The sequence below is a fragment of the Nematolebias whitei genome, chromosome 12, assembly GCF_014905685.2.
Source record: "Nematolebias whitei isolate Nwh7 chromosome 12, NemWhi1, whole genome shotgun sequence".
Lineage (NCBI taxonomy): Eukaryota > Metazoa > Chordata > Actinopteri > Cyprinodontiformes > Rivulidae > Nematolebias > Nematolebias whitei.
Window position 1 is genome coordinate 40,424,678 of NC_056509.1, and position 13,655 is coordinate 40,438,332.

At 41.0% G+C, this 13,655-nt stretch overlaps 2 protein-coding genes across 2 annotated transcripts; both read right to left on the reverse strand.

Annotated features, from left to right (window-relative positions):
* Nucleotides 1-162: 162 nt before the first annotated feature.
* On the reverse strand, nucleotides 163-7,652 carry slc35a1 (solute carrier family 35 member A1). The gene is made up of 8 exons (XM_037685584.1): nucleotides 7,480-7,652; nucleotides 7,038-7,218; nucleotides 3,992-4,148; nucleotides 2,858-3,010; nucleotides 2,051-2,117; nucleotides 1,708-1,884; nucleotides 1,500-1,634; nucleotides 163-633 (listed from the first exon to the last, which is right to left on the reverse strand). The coding sequence occupies exons 1-8, from the start codon at nucleotides 7,487-7,489 to the stop codon at nucleotides 494-496; spliced, it is 1,020 nt and encodes a 339-aa protein (XP_037541512.1). The 5' UTR covers nucleotides 7,490-7,652; the 3' UTR covers nucleotides 163-493.
* Nucleotides 7,653-9,704: 2,052 nt separating this feature from the next.
* Nucleotides 9,705-13,301, reverse strand: LOC119418319 (protein yippee-like 5). The gene is made up of 3 exons (XM_037685585.1): nucleotides 13,185-13,301; nucleotides 12,208-12,398; nucleotides 9,705-10,484 (listed from the first exon to the last, which is right to left on the reverse strand). Exons 2-3 carry the CDS (start codon nucleotides 12,346-12,348, stop codon nucleotides 10,263-10,265), a joined length of 363 nt encoding a protein of 120 aa, XP_037541513.1. The 5' UTR covers nucleotides 12,349-12,398; nucleotides 13,185-13,301; the 3' UTR covers nucleotides 9,705-10,262.
* Nucleotides 13,302-13,655: the final 354 nt, after the last annotated feature.

The window sequence follows — 13,655 nt, forward strand, 5'->3', positions numbered from 1 at the left end:
AAAAAAAAAGACACCGAAATGCGTTAATAAAAATAATCAAACATGCATTGTTTGTTTACACTGACTTGGTCACATTGCACAATTCAGAATAGATTAGCAACTGGAAGAAAGTATCCAGTAATGAGAAGTTGTTTTAGACACCATTTAAACCAAATACAGTGGACGGAGTCCTAAACACTAAAGATGATTTACCGGACTTGACCGTTTGCCTTAGATTATTTACAAATTTTAAAAATCATACAAGTAAGTGGCCACTTTTCATTGACTAAAACTATAATCTTGAGAGATTGTTCGGTTAATCCACAGCGCTGTCAATCATGTGGGTGGAGGGAGGAGCAGATCTATTGTAACAAACCAAAACTGGTCTTTGTCGTGAACCAAACCCAGCTGAGCCAGCTAGTGTCTGCCATCAAGTCCTGCAGGAGACTCAGAAGAGACCTGGTCCTGCCGCTCGAGACTCTGGTTTTTTTTTTTTTTGCTGCGAGTTTGTGACTCACACGTTGATCAGTTTTTGTTTGGATTCTGTGTCCGTGTTCTTGTCTTGCCAACTCAGTTTGGACGTGTCTTGCTTTGGAAGTCCGTATAGATAAATGGAAATGCACACAAGCAGAGCTCCGGAGGCAAATGTGATTGCTGTGGAGAGAGAGAGGAAAAAAAGAAATAATTGTAACTGTTTAGTTCATAAACAATTTCACTCTATACATGTGGTTACAAAGCCTTTTTAGAGGAGAACCGTTTAATTCTTTCAGGTTTCAATAGCTGAGCTGTTGACCAGTTTTAAAATTATGTAGCATCAATGAACGGAAAACTTTCAAATTGTATTTTTTTTTTATCGAAGACGTTGCTTAAATACTTTAATTTGTACTGCTTGCTACAAGTTGACTCCAGCCACTCCAAATGACCAGTTTTAAATCATTCTGGGATTTTTTATGTCAGAGTCCTTGAAAGTCTGTTAAACTGACGTGTACCTGTTCACATTCATTAACAATCATTAACTGCATTACAGTAGTCCCTCGCTACTTCTTGGTTCAACGTTAAGATCGTACAAGACACGTGATCGTCAACTTTAATATTACGTGATTGGGACAGTACGGGATAAAAAGTTAAAAAAAATAAAACTTTGGACAGATGCTGCCATTTTGTAGTTTTCTTTCAATAGCCTACACTGTAAGGCAATTGTATGAACTACACTACCCAGAAGCCAACAGTGCTTCCAGCCGCTGCCTTCTGCCGAAATAGAGGGAAAATTTTGCATCGTAAAGTCAGAAGTAAAGATCTATCTATTAAGCTCACAGAAGCTCAATTATCCACATGCACATCAAGCTGGACCTGGTGGGCTTCGTCCCTGCAGGGTAGGTCTGCAGAACCAGAACAGAGCCCGACTGGAAACGAGCTGCTGGTCTGCAGAGCTGGTGAGTACCCATATAATTGTTAAAAGGAACGTAACACCCCCTCTTGGATAAACAAACTAATAATGTGTTTGTAAGAAACTAACTTACTTATCTGCAGTCCAAACAACATGACGGATGCTACTGTTGACAGAACAATAGCCAAAGCAGCAGAGAAGCCCTTCATGATATTATCTGTGTACTTCACCACCACTGACGTGTAAAGACCTCCAACGCTGGCCAGGACTGGAAGCACAAAGAGGACTGTGTCACACCAAACACCAGGAAAACTAAACATACTCCAGGTGTTTGTACTTACATACTACGAAGCACACCCACGGTGTGTAACCAAAGAAAAAGCCTTTCTCCAGGACTTTTTCTCCATCGTTCATGTAAACACCAGCCAGGGTGATCACGATGCCAGACAGGTACATCTGGATGTTTCTCACCCACAGAGATGTATCGGAGCTCTTCAGTACTTTCTCAAAGTACACACCTAAAAATACACAAAACTGTTTTAAACAACTTAATCAGGGGGGTGCAAATTCTACATTAGTAATCACGTCAAGTGTACATTTACATGAAGTTTATCCAAATTACTGCGGAAAGTTGCGCAACAAACCAGTTAAGAACAACCTCCATTTCCTCAATGAATTCTTTACCTGCAAATCCAGAGCAGAGGACGGCAACAGCAACGGCAACAAACCCAACAATGGGATTCTGCTCAATCTGTGGATTAAAAAAAACGATAAAACCAGATGAGCAGGTAAAACAGGCTGCATTTGAAATTCACTCATTATATCAAGCCTATATATAAAGGCATGGAGACTGTACGGTGTTTTACATTTCGAACCCTACTTGAACGCAGCATGTCATAATTATGAGCAAAGTAACCACAGTCGGACGTAAAAAACAAGATATGCTGGAAAAACACCTAAATGTGGGATGATGGACAACATAATTTCACTGGTTTTGGCTGAAATAAAAACGTATTTACACAAATTTGTGCCACTTTTTTTCATAATGCTTCTTTTTAGACAACGAGCTGCAACTGTACCTATACAAGAACCTTCAATGTACAAAAATTATTAATATCACCTACAAAATATTTCTGTTCAGAACTGATTTTAAAGCTGGAGTAAGGAACAAAAGGAAGACACGTGACGATTGTTACATTGTGGACAGCATTTCATATTTAGACTCAAAATGTTTTATAAACAAGATCAGCTCATGTTTTCTCAGCCCCACAGCTCGACGAATAAGACGAACCACTTCATGTTAAAAATGTCTAGATTAAAAAAATAATAATCAAAACGAGCTGCAGATGTTAGCCTTGATCAGCCTGCTGTGTTGGCTCGTGCCACACTGCATTATGGTCCATGTCCACCGATGTTCTGTATGTCTTACTGAACCGCGTGACCCGTTATCATACAGTGAATGAACACGAACATAAGGGATCTCTACTGTACCTGAACTTTAGTGGCCTCTGCAGGCGTCCACTGGACGAGGATGACGCCACAGCAGAGCATGAAAACGGAGAACCACTGCAAGCGGTTGAGAGTGCGGTTCAGCATGAGGACCATGCACAGAGCCGTGCACGGGATCTTCAGCTGATAAGTCACCTGTACAGCAAAACAAGACGAGTTTAAGAACTTTTAAACCTTTTTTCGTCCGTTATAGTAGTGATCCTGGCAACGCCGCACACTGGAGGAAGTATGGGAGTAATTCAATGTAAGAAAAATTTTACAATTTCCAGTTTGCTCCCAGAAAAAAAAACACTTATTTGATTAAGAAGGATTTCCACCCATCCATCATATTTTACCCGCTCCTTCCTTTTCAGGTCACGGGTGCCCATGTCCAGCAGTCACTGTGCGAGAGGCGGGGGACACCCTGGACAGGTCTCCAGTCCATCACAGGGACACATAGAGACAAACGAGACAACCATTCACTCTCCCACTCACACCTAGAGACAATTGATTTATTAACCTTTATTTAACCAGGTAAATCCCATTGAGAGAACAGATCTCTTGCAAGGGTGGCCTGGGTTACCAATCAGCCTAACTGGCATGTTTTTAGTCTGTGGGAGGAAACCGGAGTACCCAGAGAAAACCCACACATGCACGGAGAGAACATGCAAACTCCACCCAGAAAGGTCTCGGGGCCAGGATTTGAACTGGCGACCTTCTTGCAGAGGAGGCCGCTCTACCAACTGCGCCACCGTGCTGCCTAAGAAGGATTTCTTGAATGGCTAATTTCAGTGTGCTTTTTAATCCTAGTCCCAATTTACATAAATGCAAAACTAACCTAAAATATATCTAAAGCTGATCTTAGTCCAACTGAAGTGATTCAACTGGTTTTTCCTCATGTTTGAAGACACTTAGCAGAGCTTTGAGTGTTGATGTGAGGCCTGTCTATCAGAAGTACCCTGGTAACGATCATCTTGTTTTAACGACTGTTTTGCAAATCTAAGACTAAAAATTATGACTTTTGAAATGCTGTCCTTAGAGGGTGGAGGGTTTGGTTTATTCAAGGTCCTGTAAATAAAATGGGATGCATTGGACCATTTGTTCTGAACACACAAAAAATAAAAGTTTCAGTCGTACCTGATACACAGCTGCATCAAGGTTGCTCAGTGCAACAAAGGCCATGTTGTTCTGAATCGCATACACCACCGAGGGCACGCTCAGTTTCAGCAGCTCTGTGGGGCTGAAGATGTTTTCCACGATGGTGCTCTTCAGTCTGATGAAGCTGCCTGATTCTCTAAAGAAATCGAAACCAAATAAAGATCTTGTGATATCGCAGTTCAAAGTACAGGAAGTCCATGTATGACACTTTAATGAATGGCAGCTCATAAATCTTGTTTGCAGACTGTATTTAGGGAACGACGTCAAACCATTCTAAGCTTCTATTGTGTGATAAAGAAACAGACTGAACTAGTTTGGCTGCCTTCGGGCTTTTATGCTTTGAAACAATCGTGAAGGCTAAAGGTGCCGACATGATAAAATAAAATTTTAATTCTTAAACTTTTGCTAAATTTATTTTCACAACTTTTGTATATTGCAATTCTTATTCTAATTCTTAGTGAAAACTTGAAATTAAAGTAACACTCCTAAACCGAACCAGACAAATGGAGAAGTTTTTACATTTCATCAGCAACGTTCGAGTTCGTTTCCATTTATAAAGAAATGTTTTAATGGCTTCCATTTATGGGACATGCTGAGTTGTTTTAAGTTTCCCTTCCTGCTCCTCGGATTCCAGTGAATGAAATACCTCAAACACGTTATCAAGTTTTGTAAAAGCCCATGATTCATGAGTTAGAACTGGGTGTGATGGAAAAAAATAAACATCTAAAATATGCAGTGCAGTTTGTCTGGAGGATATTATTTGCCAAACATCAGACTAGAGTGTTCCATAGTGAACATTACATTCTTCTTTTTGCTGGTGTCAGGAGACACCACAGCGAGTCATCCTCCTCCATCTCACTCTGTCCTCACTTCAACTACATCCATGTCCTCTCTAACTGCATCCATAATATATATTTTACCTGGCAGCTGCATTTCTAACATCCTGCTACCAGTATACCCACTGTCCCTCCTCTGGACATGTCCAAACCATCTCAGTCTGTCCTCTCTAACTTTATCTCCCTGTTGTTCAACCTGTGCTGCACCTCTGATGATCTCATTCCTAATCTTATCCATCCTTGTCACTCCTAAGGAGAACCTCATCATCTTCATTTCTGCCACTTCCAGTTCTTCCTCCTGTCTTTTTGCCCATGTCTCGGTCTCCAGACCATACAACATAGCTGGACTCATAATTGTCTTGTAAAATTTTCCTTTGAATTTTGCTGACGCCCTTTTGTCAAAATCGCTCCTGAAACTTTTCTCCACCCACTCCAGTTTCCACACTTGTCTCTCTCATTCACACACATGTACTCTGTCTTACTACGGCTGACTTTCATGCCTCTTCTTTTAAGTGCATACCTCCACCTCTCCAAGTTCTCTTCCACCTGTTCCCTGTTCTCACCACAGATCACAATGTCATCCGATTCCTGCCTGACCTCATCTGTTAGTCGGTCCATCACCAAAGCAAACAAGAAGGGGCTCAGAGCCAATCCTTGATGCACTCCCACCTCTGTCTTGAAGCTATCCGTCACTCCTACAGCACATCTCACCACCGTCCTGCTGTCCTCATACATGTCCTGTACCAGTCTAACATACTGTACTTCTCTGCAACTCCAGATTTCCTCATGCAATACCACACCTCCTCCCTCAGCACCCTGTCATGTTTCTTCTAAATCCACAAAGACACAATAGAGTTCTTTCTGACCCTCTCTGTACTTCTCCATCAGCATTATAAAGGAAAGATAGCGTCTGTGGCATTTTCTTGGCATAAAATCCCACCTCCACCTTGAAGCTATCCGTCACTCCTACAGCACATCTCACCACTGTCCTCATACATGTCCTGTACCAGTCTAACATACTTGCAATGGTTTATTATCTGGGTGTCCAAATGCTTCTTTAAAACATCTTCAGTTGATCCAAAATGCTGCTGCCAGAGTCGTAACTGGAGTTAGTGGGAGAGATCATATCTCTCCAGTTTTAGTTTCGCTCCATTGGCTCCCTGTCAAATCCAGAATAGAATTCAAAATCTTGCTTCTAATCTACAAAACCCTCAACAACCTAGCTCCATCTGATATTTGAGATGTTATTGTTCCATATTTTCCTAACGGAGCACTTCGCTCTCAGACTGCAGGCTTACTTGCGGTTCCAAAAGCAGAATGGGAGGAAGATCTTCCAGTTATCAGGCTCCTCTCTTGTGGAACCAACTTCCAGTTCCTGTATGTAAAGCCGACACATTGTCCAGTTTTAAGACTGGGCTTAAGACTTTCCTTTTTGATAAATCCTATAGTTAGGGTTGGCTCGTTATGCTGCCTTGAGCTTAGACTACTGGAGGACAAATTGGCCTCATTTCCTTAAATGAATTGTTAAAATTGAATAGTTTTCACCTGATACCATTTCTATCTTAACATGATTCTTGACCTGCCATTGTGTATCTGTTCCTACCAAACCCAGCCGGTTGAAGCAGATGACCACTTCTCCTGAGGCTGGTTCTGCTAAAGGTTTCTTCCTCACGAGGGAGTTTTTCCTTTCTACTGTCGCCTTCACGCTTGGAGTTCTGCGATGGAGTTAAACTCAAAGCAGTCTGCTCCTCAGATAAATAAATGTTAAATTATTATTTATGTAGATGAATGTTTCTGTTCAGTGCCCGGAGACGACTTCTGTTGTGACTTGGCGCTACATAAATAAACTGAATTGAAATAAAAACGTCCTGCTGCTCACACATAGGACGCAGCCATCTCGAGATGGTTTTACTCAAAGTAAATCAGTTGTGAATGTAGATTTGATGAACACTTTCTGAAAAGGTCATGAAAACAAAACCAGCGATTTTTGACACATTTTGGGTACAGACATAAACAAAAACATTTACGACAACTACAGTTATGTAGCATTCTTATTGCATTCAAAATAGTTATTTCTGGGACTCAAATTTGAATATTAATTGCTCCTTTACCCGAGTATACAGATTTATCCACATCGTTGTTTTTCTTTATTACTGCTGTTATAATTAAAATAAAAGTGATGAACTTACTTGGCCAGCATCCCCAGACTCAGGATTAATTTAATGACCTCGGTGAGGCACACGGCAGTGGTGGAGAAATACAGGTCTCCTGTAGAAATGGTCCTTGTGTATCGTAACGCCACCGTGTATGTAGCTGCCACCAGTGTCATCACACTCAGGCAGTACAGTTTGAAGAATAAACTCACGTTTTCTGAGGAGAACAGGAGGGAAAATACAAGTCAAAGCGTTATTTCAGTCGTTAAACAACTTTTGTTCACACACGGACGTGTTTTAACTGAAGGGAAATTTAGTTAAAAAAATAATAATAATGATAGTAGCTAGTTAATTCGTGTCAAACAGTTTATTTACTTTAATTAAAAAAACGTGACTTTTGCTCTCACTGCCACGACAGCTAGCTAGCATTAGCCAGATGTCCTAGCTTGTGTGTTAACGGGTAAAAAAAATAACTCACCTCCAGCCATTTTGGTTCTGCTTTGTGTCCTTACGAGGAGCTTTGAAGTGAATTATCCGGCTCTTGTTACATGCCATATATACACCGCATCCAGAGTTAACATGATAAAAGCTGCTCAACCAGCCGCACACCAAAGTGCAGACGCTCCGGCCGCATCTTTCGCCTACATTTCCCAGAATGCCACGCCCCAAGCGGATATATGCGTTTGGGTTATCTGCCTTTATATCCCGAGGGTAAAAGTGGAAAATTCAAACTGTTAAAACGAAATATGAATTGTGTTTTATTTAGTTAGTCATAAATATATAAAAATTATTATGAGTATAAATATTTGTGAGTGTTTACTTTTTTTTTTTTTTTGATTTTTCCTTTTCAAAGGTTGCCAGAGTGAGTCACCTTCAACTCCACTGTCTACTGGACATGTCCAAAAACCATCTCAGTCTGTCCTCTCTAACTTTATCTCCCAGTTGTTCAACATGTGCTGTACCTCTGATGATCTCATTCCTAATCTTTTCCATCCTTGTCATTCCTAAGGAGAACCTCACCATCTTCATGTCATCTGCAGAAATATTCAGATGACTCTGCAGTGGTCGGGTGTATCAGAGATGGACAAGAAGCTGAGTACAGGGAACTGGTGGACCGCTTTGTGGCATGGTGGGGAAACAATCATCTCATCTTGAATGTGAACAAAACAAAGGAGATGATTGTAGATTTCAGGAGATGCAGGAACAGGTCCAACCCTATTTCCATCATGGGAGAAGAAGTGGAGGTGGTGGAGAAGTATAAATACCTTGGGGTTCACCTGGACAACAGACTGAACTGGAAATGCAACAGTGAAGCATCTACAAGAAGGGACAGAGCAGACTGTACTTCTTGAGGAAGCTGAAGTCCTTCAGTGTTTGCAGCAAGATGCTGCATAAGTCTGTTGTAGAGAGTGTTATCTCTTCTGCCATCATCTGCTGGGGGAACATCACCAGAGCAAGTGATTTAAAAAAGATCAACAAGCTCATAAAGAAGGCTGGCTCAGTTCTAGGGACTTCTTTGGAGATGATTGTAGAAAGAAGGATTCTTCATAAAATGAAGAACATTATAAACAACCCTCAGCATCCTCTTCATCAGACTGTCATACAACAACAGAGAGTCTTCAGTCAGAGGCTTCTTCAGATCCGTTGTAGAACAAGAGATCCTTCCTGCCCACAGCCATCAGCATCTAGAACAACTCATTAATGAAAAAAGATGATGAGTTACAACATTTAATTTCTCTCTGGTATTAATAAAGTATTTTTTTTTAATTGAAAAATTGAATTCTACCACTTCCAGTTCTGCCTCCTGTCTTTGATGCCACTGTCTCCAAACCATACTGTTCATACAGTGCCAAGTCACAACAGAAGTTGTCTCAGGGCACTGTACAGCATTCACATTCACATACATTATAAAAGCCAATTACTAAAGGAAGCCAGCAGACTGTGGTGACACTTCTTCGTCTCCCGTCCCGAGCAAGCACAAAGGCAACAGTGAAAAGGAAAAACCTTTTAACAGGAAGAAACCACCAGCAGAGCCAAGCTCAGGATGAGCAGCCATCCGGATGGGGTTGAGAGGACGGGAAGAAACTGACAAATACATCATAGCTGGTCTCACCACTGTCCTGGAAACTTTTTCTTAGCCGACACCATTTTGTTGCAAATCACTCCTGAAACTTTTCTTCATCCACTCCATCCTGCCTGGACTCTTTTTCACCTCTTTACCCATTTTCCTGGAGTCCTTGAAGTCCTGCACCTTTGTGACCTCTGCTCCTTGTAGCCTCACTGTTCCACCGGCCTCCCTCTCATTCACACATGTACTCTGTCTTAATACGGCTGACTTTCATTCTTCTTTCAAGTGCATACCTCCACCTCTCCAAGTTCTCTTCCACCTGTTCCGTTCTCATCACAAATCACGTCATCTGCAAACATCACAGTCCACGGGGATTCCTGCCTGACCTCATCTGTTAGTCATTTGTGAGTGGTTGTATAAATTATGTAAATCTGTGAATAAACACGCAAAACATGTAAATGATTTCAGCTCTTTTATTTATAGAAGAAAAAAAAATTAACAATAAATGCAAGTCTAGAAGAAAAATCTCTAAACAGTAAAGCTAAAAATTCTACTAAATATGTTTAAATATATTTTACTGTGATACATTTTACAGCATTAAATAAAAATAAAAAACACAGAATAAATCTTTAGAGTAAAACAAGACCTGGTTCACCGCAGACCAACGTGAACTGACAGTTGTGTTGGTTTTACTTGTTTAGTTATTTTTAAAGTTCTGGAAAATGTTCTGTGAGCCGATAACTCTGAGAAGTAATGCAACAATCGTTTAATCGACATTTTCTATCAAAACTCACAGAAAATTCTCTTAAAATGTAAGGATTTTGGACACCACCCCCCATTCTTTAAGCAAATACAACAGAACTAAATCTGTAATCATCAATAATCTGAACTGTTTGAGTTGGTAAATACTCTGAATATCTTCTTCACCTGAGAGCAGCAGACATCCCACACATGAGCAACACTCACGCCTATTGGGCACACTATGAAACTGCAGGAAATGTTATATTGGCAGGAAGACAACAGCGTTCACCCCCTTTTTTTTTTTTTAATTACCTCCAAACATCCAGCTTGTTTTTTAATTAAGGTGTTTTTCCACTCACAACAAGATGACTGTCTTATGTGCGTGCGCTGCTGCTGGAGGGGAAGCTGCTGAACGCACGGCTCAAGTGCCGTGGCAGAAACTACAAAACAACTCATGAGCTGTCGGAGGGAGCGTGCTCGAAGCCTTCGCTCTCCCTCACCAGCGCTCTCTCCAGGATTATTCGACCCTCCTTGTAGCGCTGGCTTTCCTCCGTGGCGAACTCGTACATCCAGCCCAGCTTGCTGTTGCAGTTCTTGCAGGTGACGTCCCGCACCATGTGTCTCCCCGTCAGCATGACTCTGTCCTGGATCTCGCTGTGCTGCAGGTTCACAACCTGCAGAGACGGCAGTCGTGCACCGGTTACTGTAACAGTCAACAGCTTTTCTCCAAATTAATTGTTTGGTTTTTCAGCAAAATGAAAATAAGTTTTAGATATTAAGAAATTTGAATCAAAGATAGAACTTGTGTCTTATAGTGTATTAAATTGTGCTCAGGAATATTCAGATATTAGGTGCTGACTGACTACTCTGGATACAAGACTTTTGGGATTGTTTCATTATCATAAAGTGACATTTATCCCTCCGCCACTGAAGGCACAAAGGCAATAATGTTTTTGTTTGTGTGTTATTTGTAAATTTAGCAAAAATTTCTCAAACCAGTTAATTAATTTTATTAAAATTCTCTAAAATTTTAATAAAATTAATTCATTTGGAGGAGTTCAAGTGCAGCACGGTGGCGCAACTGGTAGAGCTGCTGCCTCTCAGCGAGAAGGTCCTTGGTTCAAACCCCGGTCCAGGGGCCTTTCTGGGTGGAGTTTGCATGTTCTCTCCGTGCATGCGTGGGTTTTCTCCGGGTGCACTGGTTTCCTCCCACAGACCAAAAACATGCATGTTAGGCTGATTGGTAACTCTAAATTGTCCCTAGGTGTGAGTGAGAGAGTGAATGGTTGTTTGTCTCGTTTGTTTCTATGTGGCCCTGTGATGGACTTGCGACCCGTCCAGGGTGTACCCCGCCCCTCGCACAGTGATTGCTGGACATGGGCACCAGCGACCCCCGTGACCCAAAATGGAATAAACGGGTAAAGATAATGGATGGATGGATGGATGGAGTTCAAGTATCTTGGAGTTTTGTTCATGAGTGAGGAACGAATGGAGCGTGAGACTGACAGACGGATTGGTGCAGCGTCTGCAGTATTGTGGATTCTGTACCGGTCTGTTGGGGTGAAGCGGGAGCTGAGCTGTAAGGCAAAGCTCTTTGTTTACCGGTCTGTCTACGTTCCTACCCTCCTCTATGGTCACAAGCTCAAAAGAATGAGATTGTGGATACAGGCGGTTGAAATGAGTTTCCTCCGCAGGCTAGCTGGACCTCTCCCCTAAGGGAGAGGTCCAGCTAGCCTGCGGAGAAGTTCAGTTATCAGGAGAGACTCAAGAGTAGAAACTGCTGCTCCTTCACATCGAGAGGAGCCAGTTGAGGTGGTTAGGGCATCTGGTAAGGATGTCCCCTGTGAGCCTCCTTAGTGAGGTGCTTCAGACTGGGAGGAGACCCCTGGGAAGACCCAGGACAAGCTGGAGAGACTATGTCTCTCGGTTGGCCTGGGAACGCCTTGGGGTTCCCCCAGAAGAGGTGGAAGAGGTGGCTGTGGATAGATATGTCTGGTCCCGCGACCCGACTTCGGAACAAGCAGAAGATAATGGATGGATGAATTTATCTGGAGGTAATTCAATTTAAGATGGCTGCCACAGTTAATTGACATTAGCCAACATAATAAATGTTATAACTCGGTCAAACTTACAAACATTTGAGTTAAATTTGGGATGGTAGTAGCTGTAACTGTAACTTTTCATCCCAAGATGATTTTAGGCTAGACGTCTGGCATGAACGATGGTGTGCATGTGCAATACACAAGGAATGTTAAGGTGTGTATGCAGTATGAATAGTGAAAAATGTTTGCAGAACAAAGAAACTACACAGATGCACAAGTTAAAAATCTATTACAGAGGAGGGGCACAACTTGTTTGTCATCATTGCTGGCTGGTGTTCAGTGAAAGTGCAAGTACCTTATTGAAGAGGAAGGCTCTGCCGGTGGCTCCGGTGAAACGTGTCGAGATGAGCTCAGCCCGGTTTGTCAGAATGATGTCACAGTTGGCGCAAGAGAAGAGACGGCTCCCCCCAATGTGATCCAGGAAGATGCGACCCATTTTTTCAACTTGTAGCAAATAAGGCAGCCCTTTTTAGTTGATTTCTTTCTCTGTAAAATACATAAAAGCACTGCAGAGGTCATTTCTGCATATGTTTTGGGTACATATGCAGGACATATTACTATATTTTTGATAATGTAATAAACCAAATGTAAATCATAGTGAAAATTCCTCTAATTAAAATCCTGTCATAAATGATTTAAAGCAGTGAAGAACCTTTTATGAATCTGCAAAAGTAGCAGAAAGCATAAATGTCACTAACATTAACAAAACTGTTTGAACTTTGCTTTAATATATTTGTTTATATAAAAGCAAGTAAAACGTTATTCTGGACTCTATACAATTTAAACTGCCAAAAACATTTTAGTTTGACATTATAGAAAAATATAGGATATATTTTTTCCTTCTTTATTTAATTTTACCTCAAAATAAACTTTATCACGTAACAGAATTATTGACAAAATCTTGTATTTGCTGGATTTCTGCTAAATAATTTGTCACTGTCTTTTCGTTTTTAATTTCCATAATTATATCTAAGGCGATCCAGAGGCCTGTTAAATTGCACAAACAGGTTAAGGAACTCTTCACATTTAGCAAGTTTGTCACTTTTCTGACAATAAATTAATTAAAAAGAATTAGACATAAACGGAGCCTACTCGAGATGGAAACCAGTCTAGTCACCCAAAACGTACTGAATGTAACAAAGTAACAATAATTAGCATCCACAGGCCAAACAAGCGTTTTAGCTTACTTTAGCTTACTTTAGCTTACCTCCCAACTTTAAACGAAACTTTATTTTCAAGCAACTGATATTTTCCTCGAAAAATGGTACTCACTCGTGTCTTAGACTTTGGCCTTAAGAACAAAAACAACGTTTGTTTGCTTTTCTTCTGTTGTTGTTTTGGTCGAAGTCACACAGGGAGGACGGAAGTTGTTAAAAACCAAATTAGCGAAAGTACAAACAAGAGCTTCCGTTTAAGGCTTTCAAAATAAATATAAATGCCGGGCGTAACGTTTAACAGGTCGTTATACAAATCTAACATAATCATATTATGAGTTTCTAAGACGTAAAATTATTGAATACAGAATGCTATAGTTTTAATTTAGAGTTTACGCACGTTATCTTTGTTGATAATCAGCCTTTTTCCACGTTTGTTCTTTTAGTTTGAAGTCCCAGTGCCAACGTTCACGTGATAACTCAGTACGCTTGATACAGTCGGCTTAGATTTAACCAATAGGAAGCAGCACAGATGTGACGTAAGCAATGCCGACAGTTGATTGGTCAGAAAGATTTGCCACATCAATGA

Coding starts and splice junctions, on each gene's coding strand:
- slc35a1 (XM_037685584.1), bottom strand. Junction 2,118..2,857: donor CAGAGGCCACTAAAGTTCAG/GTACAGTAGAGA, acceptor TTTAATCCACAG/ATTGAGCAGAATCCCATTGT. Junction 1,885..2,050: donor CCTCTGCTCTGGATTTGCAG/GTAAAGAATTCA, acceptor GTGTATTTTTAG/GTGTGTACTTTGAGAAAGTA.
- LOC119418319 (XM_037685585.1), bottom strand. CDS start 12,348: ATGGGTCGCATCTTCCTGGATCACATTGGGGGGAGCCGTCTCTTCTCT. Junction 10,485..12,207: donor GAGCCTTCCTCTTCAATAAG/GTACTTGCACTT, acceptor CCGTCTCTGCAG/GTTGTGAACCTGCAGCACAG.